This window comes from Aspergillus undulatus (genome assembly GCF_047715775.1).
Source record: "Aspergillus undulatus strain CBS 261.88 unplaced genomic scaffold BDV17scaffold_47, whole genome shotgun sequence".
In the NCBI taxonomy this organism is placed as follows: domain Eukaryota; kingdom Fungi; phylum Ascomycota; class Eurotiomycetes; order Eurotiales; family Aspergillaceae; genus Aspergillus; species Aspergillus undulatus.
Window position 1 is genome coordinate 124,266 of NW_027396651.1, and position 14,892 is coordinate 139,157.

At 51.0% G+C, this 14,892-nt stretch overlaps 4 protein-coding genes across 4 annotated transcripts; 1 reads left to right on the top strand and 3 right to left on the bottom strand.

Moving 5' to 3' along the window:
* Positions 1-1,129: 1,129 nt before the first annotated feature.
* BDV17DRAFT_299916 (cytochrome P450) lies at positions 1,130-2,931 on the bottom strand (the record flags this gene model as incomplete). The annotated part of the gene is made up of 3 exons (XM_073763975.1): positions 1,130-1,757; positions 1,816-2,663; positions 2,731-2,931. The coding sequence occupies 3 exons, from the start codon at positions 2,929-2,931 to the stop codon at positions 1,130-1,132; spliced, it is 1,677 nt and encodes a 558-aa protein (XP_073612824.1).
* Positions 2,932-3,707: 776 nt separating this feature from the next.
* Positions 3,708-6,056, bottom strand: BDV17DRAFT_299917 (terpene cyclase/mutase family protein; the record flags this gene model as incomplete). The annotated part of the gene is made up of 3 exons (XM_073763976.1): positions 3,708-4,042; positions 4,099-5,808; positions 5,874-6,056. The coding sequence occupies 3 exons, from the start codon at positions 6,054-6,056 to the stop codon at positions 3,755-3,757; spliced, it is 2,181 nt and encodes a 726-aa protein (XP_073612825.1). The 3' UTR covers positions 3,708-3,754.
* Positions 6,057-6,349: 293 nt separating this feature from the next.
* BDV17DRAFT_299919 (uncharacterized protein) lies at positions 6,350-7,957 on the bottom strand (the record flags this gene model as incomplete). Its single annotated transcript, XM_073763977.1, has 4 exons — positions 7,457-7,957; positions 6,972-7,396; positions 6,733-6,902; positions 6,350-6,659 (listed from the first exon to the last, which is right to left on the bottom strand). The coding sequence occupies exons 1-4, from the start codon at positions 7,773-7,775 to the stop codon at positions 6,350-6,352; spliced, it is 1,224 nt and encodes a 407-aa protein (XP_073612826.1). The 5' UTR covers positions 7,776-7,957.
* A 4,234-nt stretch (positions 7,958-12,191) lies between these two features.
* Positions 12,192-14,809, top strand: BDV17DRAFT_163657 (uncharacterized protein). The gene has a single exon (XM_073754706.1). The coding sequence runs from the start codon at positions 12,252-12,254 to the stop codon at positions 14,598-14,600; it is 2,349 nt and encodes a 782-aa protein (XP_073612827.1). The 5' UTR covers positions 12,192-12,251; the 3' UTR covers positions 14,601-14,809.
* Positions 14,810-14,892: the final 83 nt, after the last annotated feature.

A 14,892-nucleotide genomic window follows, 5' to 3' on the forward strand; every position in this document is an offset into this window, starting at 1 on the left:
AAAAAAAAAAAAAAAAAAAAAAAAAAAAAAAAAAAAAAAAAAAAAAAAAAAAAAAAAAAAAAAAAAAAAAAAAAAAAAAAAAAAAAAAAAAAAGTCTCGACTTTATCGAACGCCATAGCGATAGGTCCTTCGATTTCAAGTTATTGGGACATTGGCACTCTTGGGCTGCAGACCCCAACCGGCTAAAGCTTAGTTTGTCCCGGAAAGTTATAAGACCCCGATATAGTTATCAGGATTATCCCATGGCTTCTGTCAAGAAGGCAAGCCCCGATGCACTACTATTGAATAGAGCCCCATCTGGTTATTGTGGGATCCTTCATATCGCAGCCGCAGGCGCAGGCGCACGCGGCATAAAAAACAAGGAAATAACTGAGACACATGCAGGGATTGAGGCCAATCGGGTTCGGCGAAAATAGAAATTGTCTTGGACCTCTCGCGCAGAAACTTGCCGGTGGCCGTTTGCACTTATGCTTGTTGTATACTAGCCTATTGCTAATCACTGGGGGCCGCAAACGACACAGGCACCTTGCATTCTCCTCAAACATAACCAATCGCTAGCCGCCATGGTAGCTGGTATTTGACGACCGTGCATTCTCTGTCATTCTACGTCCAGGCCGTAAGGCCCGATGCCCATTCAATCGCAGTTGGACAGGGCGTTTTGACCATATTCAACGGCGATCATCCCGAGAATTGCCCTTCCGTGGAGGAGGGCACCATGTTAACAATCGTAGCAGCATCAAATCTGAGATTCCTTTTTTCAAGTGCCGAGCCTTTCAAGATGGCCGCCCTCTTTGACAAATGCTTAGCACTCCTAATATGAACACAGGCTGTGCGCGCCAACGGTTACTACGATTCCAATCTGGAGGATTACCTTAAAGTCTATTGCGAATTCTATGGCTACGCGCCTCCACGCTTTCTGGACTGGAATTTCCTCGTGCCACACCACTATCTTGCCATTTCCCTCCCCCGTTGATAATCTCTTGTTTGTTGTCACAGCCTTTTGAGCCACGGTTCTTGATTTCCTAGTACTATACTTACTTGACCATAGGATCTTTTGAACTATGCAAAGGATGTATTCTGGGAAGGGCCTCGAATCTCCAGACGGCGGATATAGAACCACACCTTATGCTTACTTCTCACCAACCCTCTCAATCCTCAACCGCAGTCCGCCCCTGGGCCTGACAGAAACAATCCCAACAGGCACAACACTCTCAGCAGGCTCGTGAAGCTGAACCCTAAACCTGTTTACAAAGACCGCAAGCAGAGCCCTCAACTCCGCCCTCGCAAACCCCTGCCCAATACAACTCCTCTGACCATGCGAGAAAGTCAAATTCGCATAACTACTCACCGCCCCGCCATGATTATTCACTCTCGCCGTCTCAGGATCAATCCACCGCTCCGGCTTGAACTGCTCAGCATCAGGACCCCACAACTCGGGGCTGCGATTTATAGCGTATGGCGAGATGAGGACGTGCGTGTTTGCGGGGATTGAGTGGTTGAGGATTGTTGTGGGGTGTTTTGAGACGCGTCGGATTAAGGGGACTGGGGGGATTAGGCGGAGGGTTTCGTTTATGGTGGCGTTGAGATAGACGAGGGATTCTAGAGTTGTGGAGAGGGTTTCGGGGTTTGGTGCTGGGGTTTGAGTGAGTAAGGGGGGTATCACTGTGCGGAGTTCAGCTCGGAGGCGATCTTGGGCGGTTGCATGCTGGGCGAGGAGGTAGCATGTCCAGGTGAATGCCGATGCTGAGGTTTCGTGACTGGTAGTTATCAATTAACCCTGGTTTGATAGCTTGATCTTTAGAAGGACATTCGTACCCAGCAGCGATGATGGTGAGCAACTGCTCAACCAGCTCCTCAGCCTCCCACCCACCACTTCTCATCATGATCGACATCAAATCCTCGCCCTGTCCGCCTGTCCTTCTGAAGTCCTCCATCCTCTCCCGTACAAGGGCCCGGCAAGCGCTTCTCAGCGTCGCACTCGTAACATCAATCCTCTCATTCACCCACCACGGGAGCCACGATACAACCGTCCTAGGCAAAATTCTGTTCAGCGCCATGAATAGCTCTTTCTCCGGGGCCCAGGTGAAGATCTCTTGATATGCCTTGAAGAGGTCACCATTCACACCATCGCCACTCAGACAGCCAAAGTCCTTCTCTAATGCGGCAAGACCAATAATGTCCATTGTCGTTCTTGTCGCCCACTGTCCTATCTCCTCGATACCCCATAATCCTTTTCTTCCCCAACCCACGGCATAACCGTTGCTGTTGCTGTTCCTTTGAAGGTGCCCCTCAATTCTTCCCACAAACTCAACCCCCTTCCCCCAAAACACCCCATAAAAACCCTTAACATTTCTGGCCCCATAAACAGGCCCCGACTTCCTCCTCTGGAACCTATGCACCTCCCCCTCTGAAATCGTCAGCCCATCACCCAGGAACCGCCCGATAACAGACCTCTCGGCTGGGTGTTTCGTATACGCATACGTATTATGTACCAGGACGTCGGCGATTGCCTTTGGTGATGTGAGTAGGAGTCGATCTTGGTTGAAGATGCTTCGGTATGTTATCAGGCCAGTGTTGGGGATGGATTTTAGCCAAATGAGGTATGCTGAGCCGAGGGGTTTTGTGTAAGGGGTTGTGGATTGGCCTAGCAGGGGGATCTCGCCCTGTGTAAGTTAGATCAGGGTGAAAGGAGACAGCGAAGGGGAGGGGATAAGGATTATCTTTACGTACTTTTGGTCGTGGTAAGTGGCGGAAGGGACTGTAGAAGTAGGGGTATATGATTGTTAGGTAGGTGATGAGGAAGACGAGGTTGAAGAGCAAGAAGCTCGTCACGAGGATGGAAAGTGAGACCAGAGGGCTGGAGGTGCCGTTGCCATCCTGGTTATGGAGGATAGAGTCAATTAATGTCGTAAATTCGGTAATCATTCCCATTGTCGCAGTTAACGTTCATCGTGCTCTCGCTCTTCGCGGGTCCGTTCAGCAGTGTCCGACATACAGATAGAAAATATGATTTTGAAATCTGGAAGATTGTAAGTAGTAGAGATCCATCTGATGAAGCGCAGTTGCCGTAGCTCTCCGAGCCGGGTCTGGATAGATCTGATATAGAAATAAGTAGACTAGAGACCTCACGCTACAACAGTACCCTCGGTCAAACGTGATATACGATACACGCATCGTAAACACACCCCCCCCCCCCCTTTCTCCCCCCAACAACGGTCCTTCTACGTTTGACATCCTATAGCAAGCAACCTCGAACGTATCTCGATAGGCAATGCCAGACTTTCGAGTTTACGCTGCGAGTCATCCTTGATCTGTCCAATCACCATACCGTATTTCGTGCTTAGAAAGTGGCATGAGATCGGAACGAGTCTTTCCTTCCTCTACTCCGCATTTTTCGGGTCAGCCCAACTGACACCGTTCGGTACTTCAGTTGACCAGTATAGTCTACCGGTCGATCAGGGCGTAAGCTGCGTCATTGCTTGCTTACAACGGTGTCAGCGACGGCGACTCATTTTTTTAACCCTAGGTGGACCTCCAATGTGGGGGCGCCACTAGCGCCGTTGGGAATAGATAAGTGCCTCGGTCCGAATGAGTTCAGGGTACAGAGATGCTGTCATTGGCACTGAGTCATTCCGTTCCATTTACTAGTATCGGACGAGCAACATTGGCTTTGAATATTGAGCTTCGGCGTGGCATTGACACCCTTTCCTCTATGCTGGTCTGGTTAATATAGTGCGCTCCCTATACTTCACCCCTATAGTCCACAATCCCCATACCGCCCAGCAAAAACCCCCAACGCCATCGTCGTGAAAATAAACTTATAGTTCGGATACGTAATCGCGCAGCTCTTGTTAAAGATCCCCTCGATGGCCTCGGGCAGCCACTCGCCGTTCGGCTGCTGGCGGGCCATAACCAGTCTTATACCGCGCTTGATCGGGTGGAGATCGGGGTATTCGGCTTTCATGAGTCCGATCAAAGCGAAGGAGGTTTGGACTACTTGGGAGCCGCTGGGGTGTTCGATGTAGGTTGCTTTTTCACAGCTCTGGGGCAATTCTTAGTAGGAGCTTAGGGTTAGGTGTTGGGTAGGGACGGACGTACCTCGAAACTCTCCGACCATCCTCCGTCATCTCGTTGTTTGGAGACGAGGAAGTCGCAGGCGCGCTGGACGGCAGAACTATTTGCGTATGTCTCGCCTACAGACGCGAGGCTTTCGAGCGCGAACATTGTCCCGTACGTGAAGCAGACTCCCCAGTTCCCATACCAGCTTCCGTCTGGTCGCTGGACGTCCTTGATATACTTCAAGGCGCGGCGGATGAAAGTCTGGATTTCATCGGGTCGATATTCTGGCCAGTACTTGGTGAATAGGGATATTGCGGTAAGGACTGCAGTCGTGCACTCGGGGTAATCGTATTCGACCATAATCCCGCCGAAGACTTCCGCTGCGTTGAAGAGTTCCAGGTACTTGCTTCCTCTTGTTGGTTCGTACGATGAGCATCCGCCTGATGGGTTCTGGTATGTCAGGAGGATATCGATTGCGTCGAAGATGCGTTGGTCGCTGAGTAACTGGGGGTACCCTGGCGTCTTTTGGAGGAGGATGACTGATTTGAGTGCCTCAGAGATGCAGTCGCTGACGGGGTATCCCTGGTCCCTGTTGCTGAATGTCCAGCCACCTTTGCGCCGAGATCTATAGCACAGGTTGGCATCCACACAATCTTCCCTTATTTGCTGGTTATCAAGGAACTCAAGGGCTCGAGTTAGCATCGGCTTCCAGCGTAGATCCTCAGCAAGACCAGCGGCATGCGCGGCCTGGATGGCAAATGCTGTATCCCAACACATCACCCCATTCGTTCCATTCGCCAGCATACCCTCACTGTTCACCCATAGGAAATCCTCCAGTCTTTCTCGATGCCTGCGCACAGAGTACGCATCAGGCCCATCCCGAATATAACAAACAATCATATTCAATGGCCCATTAACACTCGCCAAATCCGCATAATCTGAATTCGCATCCTCCATATCAACCAACTTCCCAATCCACTCCTCAGCGCGTCTCGCCAACGCCCTAGGCCGGAAATACGGACACCAAACGTCAGCAAGTAGAAAATTCGCCATATTCAACACCCAACTCTTCGGGTGGTAATTATCCACATCGGCAATGGCATTCCTATACCTCAACCACTCGATCCCCTCCCACGGCTCGGTAAACAACTCCTGCCTTAGCTCCCTTACCACCTCACTCTCCGGCATCGTCCACCGTCTCGACCAAATAAACGACATGGGCAGGAACACCTGCCTCATATGCACCCACCACCGCCACGGCGCAAGCGGCACCCAGTCCGGCAGTAGCCACGTCTCAGGCGGAACAGGGTTTACAATGTCCCAATGGGCAACTCCCAACACCGCAAGCCAGAACTTCGCCCAGTGCGGCGCGTTCACCGCGCCGCCGAGACTGTGCAATAACCCGCGTGCTTTAATCATCACTGAATCTTCCGCGTCCACGCCGAGTAGTCGAAGCGCTGTATAATTCAACGTTGTCCCAAAGACTGTACTCTCCCCTTCAACATGCAGACCCCATCCTCCATTGGGAAGAGCACGCGCTAAGAGATAGTTCCTTATCTCGGTGCGGTACGCGGACGGGATAGGCGTGTTTGTTACCACCCAGGCGATTATTATACCAGGGAGGACGAACATCGGTCCGCCGTATTCGCAGCCCCAGTGGCCTGGGGGGAGTTGGAGAGTTGAGAAGAATGTGAAGCCGTTACGGACGGAATCGAGGGGGGTGACGGGTTTGGGCAGGGTCGGTTGGTTCTGGGAGATGCCTGGTTGGTGCTGTTCACTATGCTGGATGGAGGAGCGGGGGAATGGAGGTATACCAGAGGAAGCCCTAAATAGTACTTATCCGCTAGACTCTGCGGCCAGTTGTGCGCGGTTTCGTCGTCTTCGAGGTAGTGCCATGTATGTCGGCCGTTGTCGTTCTTCATGCGCCACCGGGTACGGTCGATGCTTTCGAGGAAGGGCAAGGGAGGAGCGGTCTTGGTTATTGTAGTAGTTGCCATCTTGTCAGAATTGACTTTGTGAAACTGATACCTACTAAGTGTTCCTGGGGACTGCGACTATAAAAAGAGAGCTAGAACGATGGCTACGTTGTAGAGATGAGCACAGGGGATCCCCGCTAGTCGGCGCTAATTTCACGGTTCATTTGGCCTCCACAAGGACCAAGCCCTAGGTGCAACCACAACAGCATCTTGGTCATTCGTAGATCCTGCTAGATCCTACATCGGTCGCAGACAATGGAAAGCATACTATTTCAATTTGATGTATTGTGATATTCAAAGTGCCCGGCAAGCAATCACACCTCCCGCAACCCCGTCCCAACCAAGAGCCCATTCGAGGGAACCGCATTCTTATCACGAACTTTGGCTGCCACTTCAGCGCCTAGAACAGGAGCTTTGACTTCCAAAGTCTTCCTTGTGTTCGATGTATTACTTGTCGGAAGCGGGTACGGATAGGGGAGATACTCCGGCAACAACCCTAACTGTCTGAGAACGCTTGCCTGGTCCCACATGAGATGTTCGTGGTAGAGCCGGTCTCCACGGATGTTTACGACGGCCGTGTATGGAATATCAAGTTTTTTGCCCGTTGGAGGGATACCTGGCAGACTGAAGGGGGCGCAGTAGGTGAGCTCCATGGCCAAATCCGATGAATTGAATCGAGAAAGGATGGGAGTCTTACAGATAATCAATCTCACAATCGTGCGTCAGAGTCATGATACACTCGTCAACGACACGATCAATCCCTACTGTCCGACTGATAAGTTGGCTCTCGGTATCAGCGGGATTACAGAAAATAAAGTGGGCACGGTAGAAGTTGGTGAGATTCTCGCGGCCGATTCCGCCGGTCATCTTAACAAGGTCAGTAAAAAAGAGAAGTAAAGCTCTAAGGCACAGTCAGACTATGGGTGGCAGACTCACGGTCGGAATATGATTAACATAAGGCTCCTGAACCATCGTGCTCATTGTATGCTCGACAGAGCGATGAGCAAATTCGAAGTACTGGTGTTCCTCCCATATAGCCTCAAGGTCAAAGTAGGGACCATCCATGTGCTTTTTGAAGAACTGCAAATTTCGGGTGTGTGAAACTGCTTCTGAGGCGTAATCGAACTGCGCATGGCCCGGGAGACCAAACAGATCGGTTTCCATCTTTGGGTAGCCATATTGCATTGTTGCTCTTTCTCTCAGCAGCTTCGTACTTGCACGCCCGGCAAGATGCTGGATGGTAGGAATAGTACTTGTTGCTGTCTCAGCGAAATCCGATACAGTTGCGTAGATCGCCGCTGCAGTAATCTCGCCCAAGGCGGGGGAATACTGGACTTTTCTCCATAATCCCGCCCCGTATACTGTAATCAGGCTTAGCTAGCCCACTAGGCAAAGGGGGCATGAAGAAGTAAGGTGAATACCAATCAGGCCGACAACCTCCTTCGGTGAGCATTCCTCGCGCTCACGGAGGCCCTCCAGCGCAATCTCTACCGCGGAGCCCCGTTCAACTACCGACTCTCGAAGCTCAAGGACGGTATAACCTTCTTCAGCCCACTTCAGGGCAGGCGAAGGAATGTCATTATCAATCGTAAGCGGAGTTGGAGCATCATCTGGGACCATCATAATGATGCCAGGACCATGGCCTCTGTGGGACAGAGGCGGGAGAAGGGAAATGCCCGGTTCATTCTTGTTGGCTTCCGGGACGGGCAGTGGCTTCACTGGTATGTCAATTTGGGCCATTTTGTGGAATTTGATACTCAGAAAAAACAACGGAGAAGAACGAATGCTGGAATGGGTGGTTTATAGGCGCGAGTACAGGTAGTATGACAGCGAACCCCCGCACTGGATCGGCGTCAGCTCTTGGCCAACATCAGCGGGCCATATACCTTCTTCTGGAAGGAAAAGGCTCGGCGGTATCCTGCACTTGCAGTGAATGATCAAATGCAACAAAAGTCGATTGGGAAAGGCTCATGCAGGTGGCTTATACTAGATTCAGTTTAATCAGTGCCTGATCCTGCATCATAAAAGTTCCAGTAAACAAGCTTTCGAGGCCGCAAACCCACCTCGACCGTGAGAGAAACCTTTACACTGATCCAATCCGCAAGAAATGCACGGCCAGCCTTCCCCCTGTATAGCCTGGCCGGCAAACATGCTCCACATCCTCCGTCGACTAAAGCATCTACACGACTTCCTCATCGAGATCGCAGACAACGTCAAAAATGTTGCAGGATGGTGCTCTTCAATGTCCGTATCATCAACGTAGAAGCCATGTGCAAAACCTGAAATTGACCGGTGGTGACGAACTGATCATGACTCGAGTCCAAGCTACTGTCGCAGGTGGCGGGAAGGACGAGACTTGGCTATTTGGGAATGGTATACCGGTGACTCTTTCAAGATCCCTAAGCTGAGGCTCGAGTTTAGAGACGACAGGGGAGCGTTTACATTTCTGTCTTAACTCAAGACATCCAAATTATATCGCACCTCCGGCGATAGGGTTGGGGTTGGTTTCCACTTTCTCTGTTTGAGGATACTCTTCGCTGCCGCAATTGCAGATGAGCAGTTGCTCCGGTTTCCTGGAAGAGTATACTGAATTATAAATCGAGAAGCGGAGCTGTAGCATGCCCTGAAGAGAATCATCGGCCCTCAGTAGCATTATAAGTGGTATGCTCAACCTTTCTGCTACCGCAACTAAGCCGGTGTACTTTGTAAGGAAGTAAGCCGGACATGACTGTTTCTTCCCTCGCTTTCTACCTCATCGGTCGTTCGCGTAACCTTGGAATGTGGATATAATTGGAGATTCTACTACTTTTGGTCTCGTATTGGCTCAGTTGCTTTGTGAACTTCTAGATCCAGGCAATCGAGGCTGCTATATTCTGGGTTTTTGCCGCATTGTGCGGGGTAGAACAGCGCATCCCTTCACTTTCAGCCTCGCGCCGTCTTCCACTCACAAGGCTGCTAGATTGAGAAAGCCTTGCACAGCCGACCCTGGAAGAGCCTGGAGTAGCCTTGCGCCATTCATCAAATACAAGGAAGGTTCCTCACCGTCAGTATGGTTTTCTGGTCTGGCACAAACCGCTCTCAACCTCTCCATCCTGATGTACCATTCCTTTTCTCCTTTAGGCCACGAACCTGTTCTACTATCCAGTGGAGATGGCAGATGTCATTGGGACCATTGCAGCATGCGACCAACTAATTGGAAGTTTCTCCTCAGCGTGTAAGCAGCTGAGTAAAGCGTACAAGATCATCAAATATGCCCAAAAGGACATCAGACAGGTGAAGAAGCGCACGAAGCGAATACGAGAACTATGGTGTTTCTTCAAACAGACGATGGAGGATGTCTTTCGAATTGAGGAGTTTTCTGTCGACCTTCGAGAGTACAAGGCGTTTTATAGGGATATCATTAAACACGCACAGAATATTGAGGGCAAGATTCTGGACATTCTCGAAATCCTAAACCCGATATTGAAGAGGAGGACTGTTTCTTTGTGGACAAACCTTCAAACGAGATGGAGATGGTTCATGCAGGCAAGGGAGGCATTGCGGCCTCTATACGAGGAGATGAACCTCCTCACAGCGCTCATGGCCTTCTTCATGAATTTGGTGCAACTGCAGATTGCTGCAAAACTATACATGCTCCAGAAGTCTGCTGCTACCAAGGTCCAGGTGTAAGTGCTGTGGTTATACAACCGCCAGGAAAGACGAGCTAACAAGGCGATATAGGGATTGTCTGGAAAGGACATTGAACGCCCAATTGAAGGAACTAGAATGCATTGTAAAAGCTCAGAGAGCTAATTTGACGGAGATGATCAACAAAGACAAGGTCAATCTACTGCAGGAAATCCGCAGGGTTACGAGAGAGGAGATTAAGAGAATCCCAAGGCCAGGAGCTGCCGACGATTCTTCTGATCCATCCCCGCCGCCCTCACCTCCCCCTAGGGCCCCACCCACTCCCCCAACAGACCCAGACAGCCCAGGTAACAGCCGGGTTGTATCCGAATCCCCTAGCAAAGAACTCAACCCGAGACCTAACCGGCTTGTCTTACCAACGCCATCACCGGCCACTGCGCCCACTTCGTATCCTGTTCACGTCCTCTCGAACTCAGAGGCCTCATATGTCAGCATCAACGAAGCATTTCCCCAAAATCAGCCAACTGTTGCAAATCCCTCGCAAGGTTCAATCCAACTGCAACTAAGGGCGGATGACGGATCCGAGAACCGATCAGAACCTGGGGGTATATACGTGCCCACAGCTCTATTTGGGCCCCCCAAGAAACAGCATCGCCCCCGCGCTGGGCGAATATCAAATGAACCGCTTACGCCAACGTCGTCACAAGACGATCCCCGAGGCAAGAAACCGATAGACCACAACAAGAGACACGCTCCAGAGAACACTGTCCTTGATCCTCCGTACGGGCCTTCTAGCCGAAATGACGAAGGGGCACCGCAAGACCAAGATGGCTCGCGTTTGGCACCCCGAAGAAATGGCGTAGGCACACGAGCTACTAGGGTATCGGGGCAACAGACGTATGGCGCGGACGGGCTAGTACTCCCTTCTCACATAATACCTACACCGGAAAATGTTAAGGCTTGGCTGAGGACACAATAATAGTCACTGGGATTTATCTAATATCATTTTTCGGAACATTATCACCCTCTGCTTGCATTCCACTAACATTGATGCATACGCGCCTGTCTAGGTAGCAAGCCGGTGAAGCACGCCGCCCCCGTTTTCAACTTATCCGAAGCAATCGGATTAGATAGGCACGTTCGGCCATTTAGGGAGGCATCTCTATGAAGACATTCCACTTGCTATATCGAATACTAGTACACTGTTGAACCTGAGATTGGGTCTTGGCGGATGTGATGATCTGGCCTTCTGTACATGCAGTCAGCAAGTGTTTGACAGACATTTGCCTTTGCGAAGTGCTCACTTTCGACGCTCGTATCTGGTCCCTTACGTCTCTGACAGTCTTTCAAAGATACCTTAGTCTCCTAGAAATCAAATCGCCAATTCAAACGCCAAAGCCACCAACCAACATAACGACAAACCCACCCCCCGACATCGACATCCCCATCTTAAAAGTCGCAGTGATTATGCCACACCCCTCAGATCTAAAGCCACTCTACACAGAATGACTCATCCTCCGCCCGCTGCGCATTGGCAATGACTGAGACGCGGCGGGAATGTTTGCGATTAGGAAAATACCGGAGGTTGTAGAACACCAGTATATACCCTATCTTCCCCATCCATTCCATTCCGCCTCTCCCCCGCCCAAAAAAAAAGCCCTTTCTTTCTTCGCATGCATGTTTTCCAAGCTAATGGATAAATGCAACTAGGTGGCCAAACACCCCCGACGCTGACATCAACGACACAAAAGCGTGGCTGCGCGGAAAATATTCGCTACACCCGACGGCGCAGGGTCGTCCGCCGGGCTTGCGCATTTCTGTTTTCTAATAAGCCCCCGCAAGGATGATCATGCTCATGATCCAGTGGATAAGGGGAAGGAGAAGGCCATCGGCTGTGACTATGTCGGCTCGCTGGATCCAGTCCCGCTTCGTGGGTTACATGGTTCATCCGGATTCCTGGGGGAACGGGTATGCGACGGAGGCTGTGAGGGCGATTATTGCGGCGTGGTGGGAGCTGCCTCGTCGTGCTTTGGACTTTGAGGAGAGGGGGAGAAGGTGTTTGCGGCGCTTAGGTGTGCGAATGTGGCCAGTACAATGGTTCTCGAGAAGGTTGGATTTGAGGTTCATGAGGTTTACGAGTTTGGTGATGGTAGTGGGGGGATGGCTTGTTTGTCTATGGGGAAGATCTAGATTGATACGCTGAAGAGGCCAGAAGACGATCTAAGATAACCATAAAACCGAAAGCGATCGCGCCGGCAGCGAAAGCGACAATAATGCTAGATATCATGCCATACTTGTTGGTGGCTCACAGGGGCATTAGAGCTGATGGATGCCCATTGGTTAACATGCATTCCTATCGGAGTCAAACTAGGTGTAGTTCAGCTGGCCTATCAAAGTGTATATCAACTACAAGAAAGCTAATATGCTCAGCTTGGCCGAATAGTTTCAGGTTGATGCTGGGCTAAAGAGGCTGAGCTGAGAATCCTGGCGCTTTTAGTTCGCCCCCACCTGCCTGCCGTGTTCTTATCCTCGTCCCCGCGCTCTCAGTCTCCAAATCAACGAGACAGTTTTGTCGATATCTCATCTGACATGGACCACGTAGATAGTGTAACCGATTCACCATATCCTACACTGCAGATCCCATGTCTCAGCCGAGAACCCTACGATGGTCACGATTTCTTGACCTATCCGGAGCGCTCGAGGTGGGATATCAACCGACTCTTGGCAGGAGACTTCTCACAGCATGAAGATGCGGCGTCCTTTCTCCAAAATTGGCTCTTCTTCGGTGTGCTCTGGGAAGTGTTTGGCCCCGTTGGCAAAGGCGCGAAGCATAACTATGTCAAGCCACAGGAGGGCTACGAGCATGGCACCATCACAGTTGCTTCCCTCGATGAACAGATTCTGGAGCTCATGAATTTCATCACATCTACCGTCCAAAGTGGAAATAGGGCTGGCGCAGAGAGTGTCGGACATCGAATCGAGACATGCCTCAGGACTGTTTCCAAGTTCTGCCGTATAGCGACATGCGAAGGCGACCCGCGTCCGGGTCTCGCGGTATGGCCGCTTTCTCCCGAGATCGATCTTTCTATCAGGGCATTGAGCCAGCGGTTGGCCTGGAGTTTCTCCACTGGAGCAATGAATATGGTGTTCAGCTCTTCCACTGGAGGTTTAGTGTTCTCCTGTGCATGGCTTCCGCTTCAGCGGATGCAGAAGTCTGGCTGGTGCACAAGCGAAGTGGCCATGGTCGAAGAGACCTTTACCTCGGCGTCAGCGTACTATATATCGCAACTGCAAGCCCCTCCGTCTGCAAGGCAGAAAGATCATTCGGAATGTACAAGGAACCTATGCATGGCACGGCAGCTCAACGAAGCCACGTACCGTACTGCACATTCACCTCCTCCACATACAACTGTCGAATGTGACTGCCAACATTACGGGCCAGTCATGGATGATGTAGTCTCCATTCTTGAGACAGGGGGTGTACCGCTGTTGTCGATTACACCGCTCAAGAAGGAACCTTATGTCAAGGTTGAAGTGGAGAAATACACCGAGGGGAAGCGGTACATCGCTTTTTCGCACGTCTGGTCGGATGGGCTGGGAAATCCCACCGCAAATACTCTCCCACAATGTCAACTCCAGCGTATCCACTCCTTGCTCGATGAGCTGGTTTCCGGGATCAAATCGATTGACCTCATGAACAGATTAGCTTTCAGAGAACTCTGGAAGAAGAAATTCCACGGCCCTTCGCTCTTGTTCTGGATGGATACAATGTGCATTCCAGTGGCTGAAGAACATAAAGAGTTGCGAGGGAAAGCCATCAAGTCCATGAAGGCTGTCTACGAGCGAGCCTTCCGTGTCCTGGTTCTGGATGCTGATATCCAGTCGTTTCCCTCCGCCGACTATACCCAGGCATTCATGCGCATTCGCCTGGCCGCGTGGATGCGGCGACTCTGGACACTGAACGAGGGTGTTCTCGCCAATCATCTCTGCATCAAATTTGCCGATGGCTTTCTCGATGTCCAGGCCAGAGCTGAAACGCAGCAAAAAGATACATACGGATCGGAGCTTGAGAACATCAAAAGGTCATACGGAACCCCAATGCGAGATGCCGACAACTTTCACTGGAAATTCTGCTTGCTGCGGATTAATGTCATCTCGGAGCCGGATCCACGTATGGTAAAGCGTACAGAGCAAAGTCTTACGAGTCCCGAGGCCAAGCGGTGTTTCGCAATCATGGAGGCCTTCAGCGCGGCCTTGTATCGATCAACCAGTAAAGAGCGAGACGAGATGCTCTGCTTTGCAAGTTTAATCGGGTGGGACACGTCATTGCTGAAAGGTCTTGAGTTTAAAGATCATATGCATGCCTTGCTGTCGACCGAGTCGCAACTGCCGCAGGGTATGCTCTTCCTCGCGGGACCCAGGATGCACCAGTGCGGTTGGCGATGGGCGATCAACCGGTTTGGAAACTGCGGCGCGAAGAGACTGAACGTAAAGTCCGATGATATGACCCCTGGACTCGTGACAGAGGAAGGGTTCGTGGTGGACTACCCCGCGGTGGTGTTACCGGCGGTTTATACAACAGAGCAGCTTGAGCGTATCACTATGTCTGTTGACCTTGGGGATGGGATCGTTGGAACATTCGAGATCAAAAGGCACGATGAAGGATTAGCCGGTGAAGCGAGAGATGAACCTGACACTGACGAGTACGAAAATGGCCAGCTATACGCTCTTTTCTGGGATGCTTCAAGAACAATGGCTCCCACGACGCCGATGCCGGCTGCTGTCATCCGGGGTCCTTCTGAGGAGGACCTTGCGAAAGGCGATGTGGTGTATCGGTTGGATCACCTTGCATATTTGGAAATATTGGATAAGGGCGAGCAACTACCGGAGAAATGTGAAGTGGCTCAACTTGTGCGGAAGCAGTGGACAATTGGATAGATGATTCACTCTCACGAACCATGGTGGTCGAGCGCAGATATATATATTGAGAAAGCCACCACCCTGTCAACCACACAACTGAGAGCCACGAACAGACCTCGAGTTCTTATCAAGTACCTATGCCTTCCTTGAGAACCACATACTAGATTACTTATAACCTGAGGAACTGTATGTACTATATAGGACGCTCCTCATTGGCAAGGCGGGGCAGTCACGTGGTGATACGATATCGGAGTGAGTCACATGGGAGGGGCTCCGAAAAAGATTCCCCGACTGTCCCTTCAACTCTCTC